The sequence below is a fragment of the Schistocerca serialis genome, chromosome 3 (genome assembly GCF_023864345.2).
Source record: "Schistocerca serialis cubense isolate TAMUIC-IGC-003099 chromosome 3, iqSchSeri2.2, whole genome shotgun sequence".
Taxonomy (NCBI): Eukaryota; Metazoa; Arthropoda; class Insecta; order Orthoptera; family Acrididae; genus Schistocerca; species Schistocerca serialis.
Genome location: NC_064640.1, coordinates 440,631,576 through 440,653,701, shown reverse-complemented (window position 1 = coordinate 440,653,701; position 22,126 = coordinate 440,631,576). Strand labels below are relative to the sequence as shown.

The following is a 22,126-nucleotide window of genomic DNA, read 5'->3' as shown; positions in this document are numbered from 1 at the left end:
TAGGCATACTAGGCTAATTTACTAAAATGTTTGTCACCAAAATTTGCAATAACCCTTATAGCATAAGTAGCTGAACCTAACCGTTTCAGCAGATCATCGATGTGTTTCTTCCAATTCAATTTCTCATCAATGCACAAACCCAGAAATTTTGAGTACTCTACCTTAGTAACAGACTTCCGTTCATAGCCTATATTTATCAATGGTGTTATGCCATTTACTGTACAGAATTGTATAAACTGTGTTTCCTCAAAATTTAGTGTGAGTCCATTTGCAGAGAACCACTTAATAATTTTCTGAAAGACATTATTTGCAATTTCCTCAGCTGATTCTTGGTTCTTGGGTGTGATCCAAAACGCTGCGATCCAAACGGTGCGATCCAAAGCACTAAAAGATTGACAACGCTCCTTGTATATGTATTCGTGAGCATTTTGTGAAGCTCTACTGTTACTGTAACTTCTTTCGTAGTAGGTCGCCTGAATCTTGACTCTAATGTAAGAAATGCAGCTAGATATCGACTCACAAAAAAATGAGAGAGTAACTCTATATCTGTGTATCGCTATGATCTAGTTACCATCTTCCGACCGCCCTAGCATCACATCCGAAACTGACATGCAATTTTGGACAGTTACTAATTACTGAAGTATCTGAATTAATTATTAGCCTCAAATGCTTCAGTTTCTTTGAGCCAAGTAATTTGCAGAAGACCTCCGGGGAGAAACCCACCACCCTACTACAACGAACATGAAAACAATCAGATTCAGCAACAAGAAACATCTCCTAAACTCACAAGAAAACTTCCAAATTCGAAAGGCAATAGCAGAGAGGAAACACACAATTAATGACCAGAGAAACGTCAGCAAGCAGACGCTATTTAAATTAGTAGAGGAAGTCGTAAAAATATGGACTACCATCTTGTTTCTCATCCATAAATTTCTCAGTTTTTCACGTTAAGCAAACAAAATATCTGTAGCACATATATATTTCAAGCTTCCTATATCTTCGAATACATGCTATATTAGGAACATTTCTAAATTAGGCATAACTCAAAGTTTGGCATTTTTGGCACTTCAGATTGTTCGGTGCAAATATGGGATACTCTATTCGTTTCAAGTTTATTAAAGTTAAAACAAATAATAGAAAATCTAATAATTCATTGTCAAAGAAAACACTGTGAAACATAAGAACACAGTAAAAAAACACACGAAATATACCATTCTCAGTTATTAAATTATTTACTCTAGGTAATTTCACTTGCAGAAGTCACACACATATTGTCCTTTAGCATAACGTGTACATTCAGCGTGCGCCCATGTTTCGCACATTAGACACATTACCCATTCTTCCCCTGCCTCATGCCGCGAAAATTTGCCTGAGCAAAAGAGATAATTGCCATCTTCATTAGTGGGTACATTGTTGTCCAGAACGCTTCTAAGGGTGAACGAATCATCTCTCATACTAAAAACATCATCCTCAGTAACGATTATTCTTGGTTCCTAGGCTTTGGTGGACTCTGCTTCTTTGTCTCTTGTTTATTTGTTGCTGTCGTCGATACTTCAGGAGATCTCTTGTATGGAGACGAGGTTGGGACTGCTGAAGAATCTGCTTTTCTTCCCTTAATTCCTGGCCTCTTCTTTATTTGTGCAATGGGTGAGATTTGTCACGGTGTAATTTCAGATGTGGCAGCAGACGTTCTTCCCTTGACATCAACATAAGCCTTTCCACTTTGAGAAGTTACAGCTCTTGCAGATGGTTCATTGACTGGATCATTAGGTAAATCCTTAATTATTCCTTCATTGCTGGAAATGAAGTCTACATCCGTGAAAATTGAGGGTTTGACGGATATATTCTTGCCACCGTAGACCCGTTGACTGTTATCTCCCCTGTCTGGCACTGGAGATAGACTTTCCCATTCAACTCGGCGATGTCCATGTTTGTTACTGGACCTGCATTTTCCCTCATCCTTACGCGTACCAGCTCATAATAGTAGGCTTTCAAAGGACTCATGAAAGTTCTATCCAGCGGTTGCGTATTGTGGGAGACATGAGGAGGCAGACAGAAGGTTTTAACATGGTTTTGCGTGCGAGATTTATAATACAAATTTCTGGAGTGGCCTATGTTCTTTTCTCTAATCTGGTACCGCGCGCCGCGGAATTTGAACTCTCCCCTTCACCTTCATCATCATCGTCTTCACTGTCGCCTTCGCCATCGCCTCACCGTCTCCGGCGCCGACTCCAGCACCGGGACCTGCCACTCCCCGCCACATTCCAGTCGCTCCCATCCCCCACACCTCCTCCGCCGCCGTCAAGCGCCCCAGTGGCACCCCTGCCTACTCTACTCCCAAAAAGGCTCCACCTCGTCCCCCTTCCCCAGCCCATGATGACATTGATGTCTCTCCGCCTGTCCCTGCCCCCTCCTCCTCCTCCTCCTCCTCCTCCTCCTCCTCCTCCTCCCCCTCCTCCTACCGTTACATCCTCTCCCGTCCTGATCCCTCCCTTCTTAACGCCCAGAACCTCACCCTCTTCCTTTGACAGAATTTTCCTGGTGCCCCCATCTCCCTCCTCACTCCTCGCCGTGATTCGGTGCTCATCTCCTCCCTCAGCCCTACCCTCCACACAGATCTCCTTTCCCGCATCCCTGTCACCCGCTTTGGCCCTAATGCCTCCCTCACCCCTGCTCCTTCCCCACCTCCCTCCCGCCAACCCCAACCCCCACGTCGCCTGCCAACCCTCACCGCCGTGATCACTCGGCTTAGTCCGGCAATCACGGAGGAGGAGGTGTTGGCGGAGCTCAAAGCCCATCCCCATCTGGAGGTGCGTGCGGTTCGCCGCATCCATAACTCAGCCGGCCCCACCCGCCTTATGTGGGTCTTTTCTGAACACGCCCCCTCCATCGACCGTCTCCTGAAGGAGGGTGCCCTTCTCTTTCACCAACACTACCAAGTTGACCCTACCGTTCCCCTCCTCAATCCCTCCGCTGCCAAAGGTGCTTGTGGTATAATGTACACCCGACATCTGAGTGCCGCGAGCCCCCTTCTGCCCGCACTGTAGGTAAGCCCACTTTTTATGGCAGTGCCCCAATCTCCAGTCCCCTCCCCCTCCTGTAATACCTGAACCTCCCTCATCCTACTTACTCCCAGAAATGTAAGGCCTGACCCCCTCCTACCACTCCTGAACTCTCCATTCCTGTCCGCCCTCTGGACGCCCCCACCCCTCCGGGCAATTCCCTTCGCCCACCCCCTACTGCTGCGGACATCATCAGATTCCTCACCATCGTCCTTCAGAATGTTCATCCTTTTCAGCGCCCCCACACCCTCCAACTGATATCCCTCGCCGCCCGTTCCATTTTCCAACTAAAAATGTATGCCACCTACTCTAACAACCAGGCCCATTTCACCTTCTCCCATCTTGACACCCTCGTCTAAATCCCTGTCATGGCGTGACAGCACTGTATCCTTTTCAACAACATCCGCTCTCTTCCCGCCACCAAGAACCTCTTCCTGCACACCCTTGCCACCCACCGCGTGGATGCCTTCCTCCTCAATGAAACCTTCCTTCAACCCCACCACACCATCCACACTTCACCCTACCTCCGATAATCCCCTCCCGATTACGCGTGGCGTAGTTACCATTGGTCACCACCGCCAGATCCCTGTTCGGCTCCAATCTCTCCTTCCTGACCCCACCGAACACCTGATCCTTAGTCTCTTCTTCCCCGGGCTTACCGTCACCTGCGCCACCATCTATGTCCTCCCTAATGCCCCTATTTCCTTCGACTTCCTCTCCCACATTGACCGTACCTTCTCCTACGTGATCGCCGCCGACCTCAACATCCATAGTCATTCCGCCGCCCAGTTACGGCGGTGGCATCAGTTCCTCTCCTCCCTTCAAGGCGACCTCATCCCCACCCCCAGCACACCTGTCCCGAATCCAACTCCACTCCCAATGTTGTCCTTTCCTCCCCCAACCTCCTTGTCCGCGTAACAGTGGATGTCCTGGAGCCTATTGGTAGCAACCATCTCCCTGTCCTCCTCACTGTTTCTGACGGTCGTCGCCCCCACCCTGACCCTCGTAATGACCCTCCCGTAAGTATGTCCATGACTATTCCCGTGCCAACTGGAATGCCTACTGGGATACCCTCTCCACCCACGTCGATAGCCACCCCTTCACCTACCACCACCCTGACGATGTAACCCATACCGCCTCCTTTCTCCAGCAGACCTTGTCTGAGGCCGTGGAGGCCCACATCCCTACTGTCGCCATCCACCCCCACCGTCCTACCTTACCCCCACAGGCTGTCCTCCTCCTCCGTGAATCCCACCATCTCTACCGTGCCTTCCTCTGCATGTGTGACCCGGACACACTACGACGCCACCGGCAACTCCAGCGACACATTCATAATTTGCTCGCAGCTAAGAAACGCCGGGACTGGCGACAGACATGCACCCGTTTAAATGCTACCCTACCTACTAGGGCTGTCCAGAAAGTAAGTTACGATTGATCGCGAAATGAAAATCACAGTGAAAATCAGAAATGTTTCATTTGTAACAGTTAGCTACACCTTTCAGCTACTTCTCTACGTAGTCGCCGTTCTGACTCAGACATTCGTCGTAGCATTGTACCAACTTTCCAATACCCTCATCATAGAAGGCAGCCGCCAGTGCTTTCCGCCAATTCTCTACGCTGGCTTAAAGCTCGTTGCCTGTGCCAAAATGTTGTCTTCATAGCCAGCGGTTCGTTTGAGCAGAGGTGAAACGCAGTGGGAGACAATTACAGTCTGTATTGTGGGTAACCAAACATTTACAATTGAAACGATGCAGGAACATCTTCATTGCCCCTGCAGAATGAGGCTGAGAACTGTCTTGAAGAAGAAACCGCACGACAGTTATGTAATCTTGGTTGCATAGCTTCAGGGGAAAATTCTCACCAGGCCCTCGTACTTGGCAGGAGACACTATTTTCTATAACATCTTTACGCGCTCACTAAGAGCTCAGGAATGAAAAGAACGACATAATTCTACCTAGAGTCATACTAGAGACACTGCCCAACACATCTTTGCAAAGGTTTATCGGATTTTCATAGTCATTTCCATTTCGCGACCGATCGTAACTTACTTTCTGGACAGCCCTCGTATCAACTTGTCCAAGTTCAGGTCAGCCTTCCGTCGCCTTACCGGAACTAAACCCTCCCCCTACTATCCTCTCTGCTCCATGATGATCACCCCTTCCCTGACACCCTTAGTAAGGCCAATCACTTTGCCTCCTACCTCTCTGATGTGTTTTCCATTCCCGATGATCCCCAGTTTGATTACTCCCTCTTCCCTGATGTCCGTGATCGAACTGACACCTAAGTCCCTCCCCTCGCACCTGGTTTCCAGTACTTGGACAACATTGCACACACGGAACTCAATGCCCTTATCACTACACAGGATCTCATTGCTACACTCCGCACGAAACGCAACACCGCTCCTTGTCACGATCGTGTCACCTACCGTCACCTTCGTGAAGCTCCTGTCTCTTTCCTCTCCACCCTGGCCAGGCTCTACAATGTAGTCCTGTCCACCGGCTACTACCCCAACCTGTGGAAAACCTCCCGTATCCTGATGTTCCTTAAACCTGGCAAACCGCCGTCCGCGTTCTCCTCGTACCGTCCCATCAGCCTTACCTCGGTCTTCAGCAAGGTCCTGGAATCTAATCTCACCTGCCGCATCCACCAGCATCTCCGCCAGCACTACCTTCTTCCCGTTACCCAGTGTGGCTTTCAGCCGTCCTTCTCTTCTGACGACCTTCTCCTTCACCTCACTCATCTTCTTTCTGAACAGCTTAATTCCCATTGCTCCGCAATCTTCTTCTCCCTGGGCCTCGAACGTTCTTATGACCGCGTATGGTATTCCAGTCTCCTCTTCAAGCTCCAAACCTTCGCCCTTCCCATTAATTACGTCCGTCTGATCGGCTCCTTTCTCTCCCACCGTCCTTCCTACATCATCATCCATAACACGGATTCGTACACCTTTTTTTCCTCCGCTGGTGTGCCCCAAGGCTCCGTCCTCTCCCCCCTTCTGTACCTTTTGTATACGGCGGACATGCCGCCGCCATCACCCCCCGTCCACCTTCTCCAGTTTGCTGATGACACCGTCTTCCTTGCCCTTGCCCCCACCGTGCAGCGCTCCCAACACCTTCTCCAATCCCATCTTGACTGGTTCACCGCTTGGTGCAACCAGTGGTTGCTCAAGGTCAATACCTCCAAAACCCAGGCGATCATTGTAGGCAAAACCACCCCTTTCTTCCGACTCCTTGATTTCTATATCACCGTCTATGGCCATCCTATCGCCCTCACCCCCACCCTCAAGTACCTTGGCGTCACCCTCGACCGTCGCCTCTCCTGGACCCCCCATCTCCGAACAATCCAAGCCAAGGCACGTTCCCGACTCCGTCTCCTCGAGCTCCTTTCGGGCCGTACGTGGGGTCTGGACCCCTCCACCGTCCTCCACACCTATAAATCCCTCATCCGCCCTATCCTTTGTTACGCCCATCTGGCCTGGATCTCCGCCCCCCCCCCACCTTTTATAAATCCCTTCAAATCCTTGAACGCCTTGCTCTCCGCCTCGCCTATCGCATCTGTCTCCCCTCCCCCATGCGGATCATGTACGATCTCATTCTGTTCCCCCACCTCCTCCTTTTCCTTGAAAGGATACGGATCCTGTACACATCCTGTATTCCCACGTCCCACCCGGTCTCCATCTCTCCACCCTCCTTACCCTCTCCCAAGGTGGCTTCCGCCAGCTCCCCCTTCCTGATGATGTCCTCCTCCCCTCCATCTAACCCTCCTATCAACTTTGATCCTCCCCCCACTTCCTGTGTCCTTTCCTTTGGGCACCCTCCCTCCATTCTCTTTCCTTTTCCCCGCCCCCTTCCTCCACCCCTCTTCCTCCGGGCTTTCCCCTCCCCCTTCCTCCCTTCTCCCTTTCTCCCCTGCCCATGGCATCTGTTCTCCCCTCTCCCTCTCCCACCCCTCCACTCCTCCTCTCTTGGCAGGTCCCCGGACTCGTACACGGTTAGTGAACATTCGCGCGCTGGAGATCAACGCCTCGTGTTTCTGTGTGTGCCGTCGTTTTGTGCTCAAGTGGATCAGTGTTATTCGTTCTGTGCCCCTACGTTCACGTGTGACAATTTTCGTCTCTGTATGTGTCCAAGTGTCTGAACAATTTTATCTTGGACTCTACGTCCGTGAACGGCACCTTGTATTTTAAAAAGTGTTTGTCTCCGTTTATATGTCCACCATCTTTTTTCTCTAATTGTCTGCATTTGTATCTTTGTGTTTCTCTGAGGCCAAAGAGCGGCGTAGTATGCTGCTGCAGGCCTGCCTGTAAACAAGTTTCAAAATAACAATAAAGAGAAAAAAAAGCTCAGCCAGCAGTCTAACATCGCGTGCGTCTCAGGACATATCGCCTCTGACAGCGTGTTGACTTTCGTGTTTCTATTCCAGTGGACGTGGTTGTCTTGTTTGGTTCGTTACTCTATTGTCTGTTCTTGTTGTGTCGTAACGTCGTCCGTTGGTCGTGACCGTCCACTCCTGTTGTGTTGTTGTTCGCCGGCCGCTCCGCGCGTCCCGCCGCGTTTCCGTCGCTACTACCCTGCGACCGTTCCGGTCGCCGTTACATCATCTAACATTTTTCATTGCTATTTGCATAGCAGATTCATCCCACTGCTTTCGAGCTCGTGAAGTCATTTCTGAAGCAATCCCTTTAAGTAAAGCAGACTGTGAAAGTATGGCACAAATATGGAATACCATGGTACAAATATGGAATACTAGTGTTCCATATTAGTGACACAGCCAATTTGAAATTCAGAAACGCAAATAAAAACGATAATTAAATTTCAGTAGGCTACAAATACGCCATTTTACGGCTTACTGTATTAGCTAAACGTCTGTTTACAAAATACACTCCTGGAAATGGAAAAAAGAACACATTGACACCGGTGTGTCAGACCCACCATACTTGCTCCGGACACTGCGAGAGGGCTGTACAAGCAATGATCACACGCACGGCACAGCGGACACACCAGGAACCGCGGTGTTGGACGTCGAATGGCGCTAGCTGCGCAGCATTTGTGCACCGCCGCCGTCAGTGTCAGCCAGTTTGCCGTGGCATACGGAGCTCCATCGCAGTCTTTAACACTGGTAGCATGCCGCGACAGCGTGGACGTGAACTGTATGTGCAGTTGACGGACTTTGAGCGAGGGCGTATAGTGGGCATGCGGGAGGCCGGGTGGACGTACCGCCGAATTGCTCAACACGTGGGGCGTGAGGTCTCCACAGTACATCGATGTTGTCGCCAGTGGTCGGCGGAAGGTGCACGTGCCCGTCGACCCGGGACCGGACCGCAGCGACGCACGGATGCACGCCAAGACCGTAGGATCCTACGCAGTGCCGTAGGGGACCGCACCGCCACTTCCCAGCAAATTAGGGACACTGTTGCTCCTGGGGTATCGGCGAGGACCATTCGCAACCGTCTTCATGAAGCTGGGCTACGGTCCCGCACACCGTTAGGCCGTCTTCCGCTCACGCCCCAACATCGTGCAGCCCGCCTCCAGTGGTGTCGCGACAGGCGTGAATGGAGGGACGAATGGAGACGTGTCGTCTTCAGCGATGAGAGTCGCTTCTGCCTTGGTGCCAATGATGGTCGTATGCGTGTTTGGCGCCGTGCAGGTGAGCGCCACAATCAGGACTGCATACGACCGAGGCACACAGGGCCAACACCCGGCACCATGGTGTGGGGAGCGATCTCCTACACTGGCCGTACACCACTGGTGATCGTCGAGGGGACACTGAATAGTGCACGGTACATCCAAACCGTCATCGAACCCATCGTTCTACCATTCCTAGACCGGCAAGGGAACTTGCTGTTCCAACAGGACAATGCACGTCCGCATGTATCCCGTGCCACCCAACGTGCTCTAGAAGGTGTAAGTCAACTACCCTGGCCAGCAAGATCTCCGGATCTGTCCCCCATTGAGCATGTTTGGGACTGGATGAAGCGTCGTCTCACGCGGTCTGCACGTCCAGCACGAACGCTGGTCCAACTGAGGCGCCAGGTGGAAATGGCATGGCAAGCCGTTCCACAGGACTACATCCAGCATCTCTACGATCGTCTCCATGGGAGAATAGCAGCCTGCATTGCTGCGAAAGGTGGATATACACTGTACTAGTGCCGACATTGTGCATGCTCTGTTGCCTGTGTCTATGTGCCTGTGGTTCTGTCAGTGTGATCATGTGATGTATCTGATCCCAGGAATGTGTCAATAAAGTTTCCCCTTCCTGGGACAATGAATTCACGGTGTTCTTATTTCAATTTCCAGGAGTGTATATTAACAGTTTATGTGTTATAACAAGAAAGAAACTGAAGACCAGCAACCTGCCACAATTATGTTTCACTCACTCGCAATGGCTGCCAGCTGTAATATGAATGCATCCCAAAGCAGTCTACAGTTTCTGAACGTAGTTTTTAAGCAGCTAACCAAAGTACAGCACATAAAAGGCGACGTGTAATAGTATTCCATATTACTGCCCCTATTCCAATTTTGTACCTCTTCCTCTAGTAAGTAAAGCATGCATCTGTTCATGATCATAGCAAACAAAATCGTAAGAGAAAAACCATATTGTTGCGGTGACCACTGAAAATATTTAAGAATAAAACGAAACGCGTCAGGTCTTAATAAGTCTTTCATTACAGCTGCAAAAGACGGCAATTAACCTATACAATTTGTAATTATAAGGTCTTATCGCTTGAGAGTATGGTGCCACAGTTGGTTGCACGCTTTATATCAGACGAAAATAAGTGAGAGTGTTATTGGCAGCCAGCAGCACTCACATGAGGTGATCGGAAGCTGGGTAGCGAGCCGCCCCCAGGATGCCAGTGGACGCCTCGGCGAGATACTCCACTGAGGAGCATTCCGGGGCGCAGCTGCAGCTCTCACCCTGCTCCGCCTCCAGTTCCTCTGAAACGTCGAAGCACACTACACTCAACAGTAAACTGAGGCACAATGTGGACAAGAACAATGCTCATAAAATCTCAGACGTATCCTAAGTCTCAACGCAAGGAATCCAGTCTCTAAGAGAATGGTTAAAAGCTGAGTAATTTAATGTTGATCTGTTGAACATATCTATACAGTATTATTCGTAAGTAATTTCGGGGATTCAGAAAACAATAAGACATAAGACATACAGAAAATAGACGTAGAAGGTGGTTGTAACTAAACTCTGGCTTCTTGCAAGGGACCCTATGAAAAGGAGTGACTGTAGGACTGTGAAACTTTGAGGAAACATTCTAAACGACATGAGGAAGAGAAATGACGAATAAAATGTTGAAAGAAACACAGTTTACATACGAGAGGGTAACATTTGTTAATTGTGTACCATTTTCACGCCCCAGGAGACAAGCGTTGCTCAAGGGGACGAGCATCTGCGTCCACGACAGCCTGGAAACGCGTCAGAGATGCAATTTCACAATTGTTCGCAGCACTATTCGGACAGTGGACCGTGGACTGTTCAGATGTCGTAACACATCTCGTGAACTTCTTGAAGATTGTAGGTTGCGTCCAGCAGCCCCAGCCATGGCAAAAGCAACTTCTTCACAATTTGTAGCGCAATTGGCAGTCGGCCTCCCCCAGGATCAACTCCCAAATCGCCAGCTAATTCGAACTTCCGAATCATGTTCTTCAACCTCAGAGCGGAAAGAGAACCTCTCTGTCTTCACCCAATGCGTCGTTACTCGCAGCAGTATTGCTGTTGTTTTGATAAAACAATTTTACGAGTAAAGCCTTGCTCACCTTGTCGGAACTATGTTAACTGTCTGCAACTCTAATGCACACTGATGCACGTACAAGACTTATTCAACGATCGGTCGCGAAATGGATACCACAGTGAAAATCCGATGAAGTTTTGCACAGGTGTGTTGGACATTGTCTCTAGGATGCCCGTCTATTGCGTTACGTCGTTGTTTTTAGTTCTGAGCACACATGGAGCACATAAAGATACCTACAACAATAGTGTCTCCCGCCGAGTACGAGGGTATGGTGAGAAATTTCGCCTGAATCTATGCAGCCAACATTACATTCTCAGCCGCATTCTGCAGGGGCAATGTAGATGCTCCTGGATCGTTTTCAATTGGAAATGTTTGATTACCTACAATACAGCTCGTAATTGTCTCCCTTTGAGTTTCATCTCTGTTCACATGAACCGCTGGCTATGAAGACAACATTTTGGCACAGCGTAGAGAATTGGCGGAAAGCACTGGCGGCTGCCCTCTGTGACGAGGGTATTGGAAACTTGGTACAACGCTACGACAAACGTCTAAGTCTGATCGTCCACTATGGAGATAACTAGCTGGAAGTTGTAGCTAACTGTTGCAAATAAAATAGTTTTGATTTTCACTGTGGTTTCCATTTTGCAACCTATCGTTTCTTACTTTTCGAATTGCCCTCATATTTCTGCTAGCGTGTCTCTTTCATTTTAATTAAAAACGGGATATTTTAAAAAGTTTACAAAAGCCTGAGACAATGAAGGGAAGAAAAACGTTACAAAAGTGTACTGACAAAATTTAATGTGCATAGAAGTTTACCTTTGTGTAAATGCACTCAGATTATCCCAAATGTCCTTTTACAATTATTATGCTGCACTGTCACCGTACTTTTCACTCTTATATATTTTATCAAGAAGTGCATTTGAGACTGAACACTCATCTGTTGTTTCTTCGTCTTAACCTGATTCACAATGGCAGACCTTCCATCACGCCCAATAGAAAAATTTGATTTCCACAGCCTGTATTCTACAGTTTCTTCACTACCACTGGTAAAAGCAAACTCACTTCCGATATTGGTGTTAAAATTACTCTTTCGCTTTGGCATGATGAAACAGTGACCATGAATCGGTACTACCAATAGTGTAAAACAACAACAGTGAACAAAGATTGTAGAGAAAATTGTACAAGTGACACTTCTTGGCGTATATATATGTGTAATGCGCAGTAAATTGCAAATCAAATAGGCGGTAGCCTAAAATGTTTCAGCCTTCACAAAAAGCGGGTCGTTTGAGCGTCCCAAAAAAAAAAATTCGGGACAGCGCGACATTTTGGAAAAAACGGAACTGTCCCGGGAAAAACGGTACGAATTGACACCCTAGTTTCAACCCAAAGTCGCTGTAGCAGTACCGGCGCCTAACGGCAAATCATGACACTAACACTACTAACAACGCCAAATCCTGCAGCACACAGTCTGGACATCTTTCCTATAAAGTTGTGTTTCAATACTGTAAATGGTTTTTCATCTGAAATGGCAGAAGTAGCGGAAGTTTAATTATAACAACCATGCATATCAGTGGATTGTAGCCATTTTACTCACTTCACAGGTGCTAAATAGGCACTGTCTGCGATAAGACAAACATGTTCTGACGTGCCTGCCCCCTTGCTGTGCGCCCTGCAACTACGAATGAAAACGTGAAGAGATGCTTTGTCTACTGATATTTTTCATTTCTCTGTTTCTTGAAATTTTCACACACTCCTCTTCTGAAATTCCGGAGTACTTATGGATAACCTTGTACTTCACAAGCAACCTACATCATAAGGCGGAAGGTATGTCATTACCACAGTTATCATACACGACTCTCCAGTGACGACTGAGAAATGAAAACCACGCTCTGGCACTGAAAAACTGTTACATACCCCAACCAGGGACATAACCCGCGCGGAGTGGCCGGACGGTTTAGAGGCGCCATGTCAGTGATTGGGGGGCTACTCCTGCCGGAGGTTCGAGTTTTCTCTCGGGCATGTGTGCGTGTGTGTGTGTGTGTGTGTGTGTTGTTTTTCTTAGCGTAAGTTCGTTTAAATAGTGCGTAAGTCCAGGGACCGATGACCTTAGCAGTTTGGTCCCTTAGGAATCCACATATTTTTGAACTGGACAAAAATATTTATTTGTTATTACAGGATACTGGATTTTATGGCAGTCTCAGTTCTTCCCAGTCTTTCATCACTATACAACATAATTTGTATAACTTTAATAGAAGCTTTTGAAATGTGGAGTAACAGAAGAATGTTTAAAATTGGATGGGTTGATCGAATAGCTAATGAGGAGGTACGAAATCGAATTGGGGAAAAAGAAAGTTGTGGCAAAAAATGATTAAAATAAGGGTTGGTTAATAGCACACATCTTCTGGCAGGAAGGAATCGTCAGGTTTGTAATGGAAGGCAATGTGAGGTCTAAAAGTTATAGAGGGAGACAAAGGACAGAATAAGGTAAGTAGATAACAATGGATTTCGGTTGCCGTGGTTATGCAGAGATGAAGAAGCTTACATGGGATAGACTAGTGTGGAGAGCTGCATGAAACCTCTCTTAAATCCGAGGATCACAACAAAGACAAACACTGGTTATTTTTTACGGTAACGGAATTCATTAACGTCTACTGTCACACCATTTTCACTCTTTAACGTCCGAAATTTGCTCTCGTTAAACAAATCGCTGCCTTCCCTTTTGTTTTTCAACCGTCACACAGCCGCCGAAAGCCAGAAACTATGCAGTATGCTATCATATTAATTTTCCTTTTTAAGGCTGCTGGAGCACAGGTTCCTAAGACACACATCTTTAGTTTGGAAGAAACTGCAAGAGAAAAATTTCCCACCGTTGTGCAAACATCACGAACTCACATGTAGTGTCCGGTGATGAGGAAGTTACGCGTATTTTGCATAACATCGTTCACTGCATGTTGTTGAGAATTGGGTTATGAGCCAAACGATCTGTGTGTGTGAAATCGTTAACCCAACGACATATTCAACAACGGCTGCCACATATTATGAGTGAACCATGGGGACTGCTTTTCAGATGATTGATAGGTCCTGTTGCAATATGTCGATGGTAGAGTCAAGATTCGTCGCTCCGAGGGGTGTTGAGCTCTCCACACAGACTTCGCAGATGTCAGGCAATCACATGGGTCGTTTTTGGGTCAAATGGTTATTGCAGGGGGCACCATGAGAGATACGACTGTGATCATTTCATTATAAACCATTTGCACTTTTAGTCATTTCCTTCTCCACCAGAGATGTCATTTCAGTAGTACAAGTGTGCAAGCCACGTGACCGCTATTATGAGAATTAGTTGCAGGACCATGGGGATCGACTGCATTTGACGTCATAGCTTTGCAATTGCCAGCATGAGAGCGTGTAGTGAATGACATAATGTAAGAAACAGCGTGTGAATGGACACAGAAGAGGGGACGCTGAAGTGCTTGTTTGAGTTTTGGGAAAATCCTTTCTCGAATCGCGAGCTATGGGCAATGCGGACTGGCCGAGAAGAGCACTGTTTCCCACTGTAGAGACTTTACAACTGTGTTGCAACCACGATGCTGATGGCGTATGTCGAGGGGTGCTTGCTTTTTTAAGAGAGCAACCAGAATAAAAGTCTGATGCGGAAAAAGTTTCTATATTAATTTAAAGGATATGTTGCATTTCGTTCTATTTTATTAAACAATGTATTGAAAATTGAATTTGAAATGACTATATGATTAGTGGTTGGCTAAGGCAGGTTTTGCCGCGAGAATGACCTGGAAGGATCATTATGATTGGTCATTCAGATCAATAGCCAATCAGAATCAAGCGATTCAAAAAGATGTTCAAATGTGTGTGAAATCTTATGGGACTTAACTGCTAAGGTCATCAGTCCCAAAGCTTACACACTACTTAACCTAAATTATACTAAGAACAAAGACACACACCCATGCCCAAGGGAGGACTCCAACCTCCGCCAGGAACAGCCGCACAGTCCATGACTGCAGCGCCTTGGACCGCTCGGCTAATCCCGCGCGACTCAAGCGGTTCCCGCGTGCAGATAGTTAGAGGGGCAGAGAGGAGAGGAGCATCGAGAGAGTCGCTCGCTAACCTTTTTCCGAGTAACACCATGCTTGATGTCTCCGAGAAAATAGTATGAAAAATGAAGAGCTTGTGAGATCATTTCAGATAGAACGCGTCGTGACTAATGCGGTTTAAGTTACGAACATTTTGAGGAAAGTGTGATTTTTCGGAACTGATTAGTTGAAGTTTTATAAGCGTGTGATATTTTGGTCGTAGAGACAATTCCGCGTGGCTTATTCCGTGTTCTTGACGGAATACAGAGGCGTCCAAAAAATGTATCCACTGTTTAAAAGTCCATAACTCGCAAACTAGTTGACGGACTTGTCTCATTTTTGGTGAAAGTGTAGCTTAAAGTCCAACTTAAAGATATCATTGTAGGTGTTCGAAATGGTCACCATTAACATTTACACACAAACGATGCCGCCGAACTGCAGCACGAACTACTGCCTGCAACGTGTTCAGTTGGATATTTGCACACGAATGTACGATGGATTCTCGAAGTTCATCCAATGTGCGTGGCTTTTGTCGATAAACGACGTCCTTTAGCGTTTCCCACAGGTAAAAGTCCAGAGGAGTTAGGTCTGGGGAACGTGGTGGGTACTCCACAGCACCTCTACAGCTGGTAGATTTTCGTCGAGATACGCCCTAACACGATTTTGGTAGTAGGCTGGGGCACCATCTTGTTGAAATTAAACTCTTCCGTCTTCATACAAGTCTCAGATGGCAGGTAAAATGGATTACTTTGGCTTTGGCGAGCACTTCTGCCATAGAAGACCATTGAAACGACCGAAAGTTAAATTCGCTAATAGTGGTGGGTCAGTGACTGTTAGATCGCAAAAGTTAATCGGGACGGACTTGCAGGAATTCTGGCTGCTTTTAAGTGTGAAATATGTTGGATACCTTTGTCTACATGGACTTTCGGATTTTCGGCGGTCCAGTAGATGCAATTGTGGCGATTTACTGTACCATTGAGTTTGAACTATGCCTCATCAGACCACACAATCATCTCTGCAAACTCTTCATCATTGCGCACCATGTTAGTAGACCAATGGCAGTACTCCATTCTACGATCTGGGTCGTCCTCGTGCATTGCGTGTAGCAATCGTGGGATGTAGCACTTCCACTTTGCTGTCTTCAAAACTCGCCGAACACTTTAGCGACTCACTCCAGTTTCACGGACACACTGTCTCACAGACTTCTGTAGTGAGCGAGTGAATTGTTGTAACACACGACGGGAGTTAGATGAACTTGCTACTGTTACAGGTCGTCCAGATCTTTATTTGTGTACATCTTTAACACAGTCTTCGGCTTCAAAATTGTCTCGAATGCGACGAATCGTTAAACGTATCGGTGGCTCTGTTTGATAGTCATTTCGCCATTGCCGTTGAACCTCATTAATGTTTTCGTACTTAAAATACCACTTCAAAACTGACTTCTTTTCATCAAATGTAAGCCTTGCGCCAGCCAAGTATACTCGAGTAACTAGGTGCAACTAAGAACAAAATACTGACTATCTGGCGACTGTCATCTGACAAAACAACACAATACAACGCTTGTGTGGCGACTGCCGGAACTACAAACTACTACACTATCAAAGATGAGACAACTCCGTCAATTAGTTTGCCAGTTATGGACTTTTAAACAATGGATACATTTTTTTGGACCCCTCTGTACTTTGGCGAGCACTTCTGCCATAGAAGACCATTGAAACGACCGAAAGTTAAATTCGCTAATAGTGGTGGGTCAGTGACTGTTAGATCGCAAAAGTTAATCGGGACGGACTTGCAGGAATTCTGGCTGCTTTTAAGTGTGAAATATGTTGGATAGACAGTAGACTTCGAATGATAGAGTATTACCATAGTAAATACGGACTTGATAGCCATGTCATGTGCTTCCTTATGAATAAAAAGACGATAATAGAATTTTCGAATGCTTACTGCAATTAAACTGCATTCTCCTACCGCCCGAAATTTGTGAGATGAACTTACAGGAACTGATTTGCAACTTGAGTTACGTGGCCTCTGTGTGGTAGGTATTAGGTAGTGGTTTCAGCAACGCTGCTTTACGCTGCCTAGCGTGTATCTACTACCGCAGAGTGAAGGGACGTCGGAAGGAACAAATATAGAGGTAGGTGAACTGTTCGATAAAAGTGACTTAGAGAGAGCAAAGGATACGAAAGAACGACCGACCGAGCCCGCCCCGCCGCAATTGGCAGAGGGACACGTCGCTAGCCGGCTTTCTGAGCTAGGAAAAAATATTCTTTCGCTAAATCTGCGCCTCCGTTAGAAAAATGATAACCTTCTTGCTTTGTACGATCACCAAGGAATGATATGGTAACTCCTCGAGGGCGTAAGCTTGGTTTCGACGCCACCCCCCCCCCCCCCCCCCATCCCCAGCCGTCACCCTGTAGGCAAAACCGGAAGACATTTTCTGGTCGCGTGTATGGGGTAGTCTGTCCACAAGAAACGAAAATGGACAGTGTGGAACAAGGAGTCAAGAGGAGGATAACTGCTCACGGGGAATCATCTATTGACTGGCATTGATATATAGTCAGCCAATGATAAGAAATGACGAGAAAATTCCAGCCCTCCCGAAGAGCGAGAGACCTGCGTCAAAAACCAGAGAGACAGAGAGTGGAGAATGAGGAATGAGCGTACTGTCAGTAGGGTGATGACATTCAGACGACTTTATTTTCTAAGAAGTGAGATTTCCTGATGATCCTTCCGAGAGACTTCGTGTTGGGACTTAATCTCAAGACTTGGTAGCCGCGACTTGGTTTGCACTTTCTCTTGGTGCTGATCCGATCCTGTGATGACTTTAGTCTACTCCATTTTGCTCTGGTTCCATTCCACTCTTTACTGCATTTCATTCCAGTTTGTTGCTTATTGTCAGGAGCATTCTCATTGGTTCCATTTTCTGAAGCCACTGTCTCAACTGATGCTACTTTTGCGGTCTGATTACAAAATTGATCTCAGTTTTGACTCTGCCAACGAGTCATTATCATCATCACCGTCATCCGGTTAAAATCCGATTCCTTGGGTGCCGCTTCTGTAATTCCACCCATGCACAGCCCCGGGAAACCGATCCTTCATGATGTTACTACTTGAATGGTAAACCTTCAGTCCTCGCCAGTGGACCACTGGGCGAATCCTCGCGGCCTGCACAAAGGGAACAGGCTGTTCAACTGTTGACAACTATCAATCATCTTCCTGGTGCTATCCACTCACACAGCATCGAAGTTACTTCTATGCTCTATGTGTCTCCTCGCAGAGGTAAAGAACACGAAAGAACCCCACCAACAGGCAACTCTGCACCGCTAAAGATCGGTTCAAGACTTCAGTGAAATCTCACTGACAAGCCAGCTGCTCTGACAACGCATTTGTGACATGTTTGTCCATTCCAAGCGCCAAGGCAAACTTTAGTCATTAATGTTTCTCCTTTTGTTTTTATTTTAATAAACTGTTTTGACATTACTATCTGTTTTAACCTGTCAGTCATTCTGATGTTTTGCACACATCCATTGAAGGATGACTTTACATTTAAATTAATGTTGATCAAGCTTGGCACCCAGAAAACGAGAAATCAATCATTTTTCCGTATACTTCCACCACAAGTTCCCATTTACCACATTTCAGCACCCAGCGTGGTGCTCGGTATATACGAGACTTACCGAAAGCGCTATATGTAAATTATTGTGTTCTTAATCAAAATATCCATGGGTGTACTGCCGGTCTACAGTGTCCAACGGGCACAATATTTCGGCGATCATACATGTCGTCATCATCAGGTGAACTGACGGACTGAGCTCCTGTGAACGTGCCGGTACGGAGATCCGTACGCTATGGCTGCTCAGGGGGAACTGGGTTCGGTCGCGGTGGCGGCCGATTTAAATACCCTCCGCCCGCGGCGCACTCCCTCCGCCGTCCGCGCCCCGCGCCACGGTCGCGCGGTGGAACAGATTGCGACGGCGTCTGAGGTGACGTCGGTGTGACGGCTTTGTCCGCCGTGGTCGTCACAACTGTACGTTTGCTCGATTTACTCTTGATTAACCCAATTGCTGCTTCCCAAGCCTTGCTAAGATTATAGCCACAGTCACGGTTTATGAGGTCGTGATTGGTGCGAATTTCGATGGCCTCTCTAACAACGCTGTCCCAGTATCTCGACGTCTGTACCAGAATCCTCGTGCGTTCATACTCCATAGCGTGATTTTCCGACAAACAATGTTCAGCGACCGCCGACTTGCTCGGATACATCAGTCGAGTGTGCCTCTGGTGTTCATGGCATCGATCCTCGACGGTACGCATCGTCTGACCAATATACGACTTGCCACATTGACACGGAATCTGGTACACGCCAGCCTTCCTCAAACCGAGGTCATCTTTGGCACTCCCCACCAGTGCACGAGTTTTATTCGGAGGACAAAACACAGTTCCGACCCGGTGTTTCTTCAAAATGCGGGCGACTTTCACCGAGAGTGCGCCTGTATATGAAATAAACGCAGTGCCTACCTCCTCCCTCGTGATTTCATCCATGGATGACCTCGGTTTGAGGAAGGCCGACGTGTACCAGATTCCGTGTCAATGTGGCAAGTCGTATATTGGTCAGACGATGCGTACCGTCGAGGATCGATGCCGTGAACACGAGAGGCACACTCGACTGATGTATCCGAGCAAGTCGGCGGTCGCTGAACATTGTTTGTCGGAAAATCACGCTATGGAGTATGAACGCACGAGGATTCTGGTACAGACGTCGAGATACTGGGACAGCGTTGTTAGAGAGGCCATCGAAATTCGCACCAATCACGACCTCATAAACCGTGACTGTGGCTATAATCTTAGCAAGGCTTGGGAACCAGCAATTGGGTTAATCAAGAGTAAATCGAGCAAACGTACAGTTGTGACGACCACGGCGGACAGAGCCATCACACCGACGTCACCTCAGACGCCGTCGCAATCTGTTCCACCGCGCGACCGTGGCGCGGGTCGCGGACGGCGGAGGGAGTGCGCCGCGGGCGGAGGGTATTTAAATCGGCCGCCACCGCGACCGAACCCAGTTCCCCCTGAGCAGCCATAGCGTACGGATCTTCGTACCGGCACGTTCACAGGAGCTCAGTCCGTCAGTTCACCTGATGATGGCGACATGTATGATCGTCGAAATATTGTGCCCGTTGGACACTGTAGACCGGCAGTACACCCGTGGATATTTTGATTATCAAATACGCCGGGAGAAACTCAAGAATCATGTTGTGTTCTTCTTTATTTTTAACTTAAAAATTTACGAGTTCACGTAATTCGTTCCTTTCACATAGTTCAAACATTCTACTTTTACCCACTGTGTACTCGTTTCAGAAAGTCTTTTCCGTACTGACGTAGATTAACCCTATTTTATTTAATATTGCCCCAAAAGACTAAGAGCACTGCACAAATGCACTGGTCGGATTTGCAAAGCAATTTCAATTTGGCGGAAAAAAATAGAACTACGCATGAATGAATTATCCGAATGGAACGGAAATCGATAGATGTGATGTGCATGTACGGGCAAACAAAAGATTTCAGTTCCAGAAAAAGTGGATGATTTACTCAAGAGAAAGAGCTTCACAAATTAAGCAAGTTAATGGCGCGTCGGTCTGCCTCTGGCACTTATTCAGCTTGACATTTATTGATAGAGTTGTTGGATGTCCTCGTGAGTTATATCGTGCCAGATTCTGTCCAGCTGGAGCGTTAGCTCGTCAAAATCCCGAGCTGGTTGGAGGACCCTACCCATAACGCTCCAGACATTCTCAATTGGGAAGAGATCCGGCGACTTTGATGGGCAAGGTAGGCTTTGGAAAGCACAAAGACAAGCACTAGAACTGATTATTGGGGCTCAATCTGAAGTGCGTCCAGGTCGAAGAAGTATCTGGAGACTCTCCGGACAGCGATGGGACACCAACCTGATTGTCGTTCGCCGTACAGCCCGACAACAAACAGTGATGGTCGGGGAATTATTTTATTTCATAGCAGGACTCCTCTGGTTGTCATCTACAGCACACTTACACCACAGCGGTACGTCGGCGATACTCTTCGCTCGGATCCGTTTTGTTGCCCTCCATGTCAAGCCAAGCTGAGCTTTCATATCAGCATGATAATGCCCGCTCACAAACGGCGAGAGTTCCTCCCACTTGTCTTCGTGCTTGCCAAACCATACCTTGGTCAACAACGTTGCCGGATCTATCCCCAATGGAGAACATTAGGAGCATTATGGGCAAGACCCTCCAACTAGTTCGGTATTTTGACAATCGAACACACCAATTGCACAGAATGTGGCACGATACCCGTCAGGATGACATCCAACTATTCTATCAATCAACAGCAAATCGTATAGCTGCTTGAATAAGGGCCTGAGTTGACCAGCGCGTTGTTGACTTGCTCCATTTGTGAAACTCTTTCTCTTGAATAAATTATCCAATTCTTCTGAAATTGTAATCATTTGTTTGTCTGCACATATACATCACATTTACCGATTTCCATCTCGTTCGGATAATTCCTTCGTTGTATATCGCATTTTTTTCTTAGACCCAGTTACGTAAGATATTTCCGTCAAGTACAATCCGAAGGAAACCATTTACACATGGAAAAAGTGAAGACATTTCTGATTTTCATGGAGTAATATATTATATCTTTTTTTGAGAGTGAGACAGTCACATCAGTACCAAGATAGAGTTTGTTTTTGACTTCGTTTGACCTGTTCAGTGAGAGAACTGATTAACTGGCTACATATTAATCGAAATAGAGGGGAAACATTTTCTACGCTTATCTGAGAAATCAAGTACAATTACCTCTGTGTTTCTGTAGACACTTCAAATCGAGGAAGCCACACTTTCTCTTTCCATCTGAAACCAAAGCAATTATTTCAGTGTAAAAAGGACATTGCTCCTTAGAGGAATATCTTGACATTATTGAAATCTAAGAAAGTTACAGGAGTGTATAGTATTATAACACCATATCTGTTATAATGTTAGACAATTAAGAGGTCGCGAATATGTTATGAAGTAATGGTGCTAGTCACTTTACATAATAAAGCATATTTTCGTATAAAGTCTTTAAAAAGATTATAACCCTTTTAGACTGAAAGTTGATCTTCAGGTGTCGATTCAGAGCTCAACGCTGATATATAAATATTCCTATGTCATTTACTTTGGTCTTCTAATGGATGAATATCTAAGTATGTTCATTAATAACATTCCATTTCTATT

The 22,126-nt window shown here is 46.9% G+C and overlaps 1 protein-coding gene across 1 annotated transcript in view; it reads right to left on the bottom strand.

The window, feature by feature from the left end:
* Positions 1-21,827, bottom strand: part of LOC126470912 (uncharacterized) — a 50,469-nt gene extending 28,642 nt beyond the window's left edge. The window contains exons 1-2 of the mRNA XM_050098943.1: positions 21,710-21,827; positions 9,868-9,994 (exon numbers count right to left, since the gene is read on the bottom strand). Of these exons, the coding sequence (XP_049954900.1) occupies positions 9,868-9,994; positions 21,710-21,827 (245 nt within the window). The remainder of the gene's footprint in view (positions 1-9,867; positions 9,995-21,709) is intronic.
* Positions 21,828-22,126: the final 299 nt, after the last annotated feature.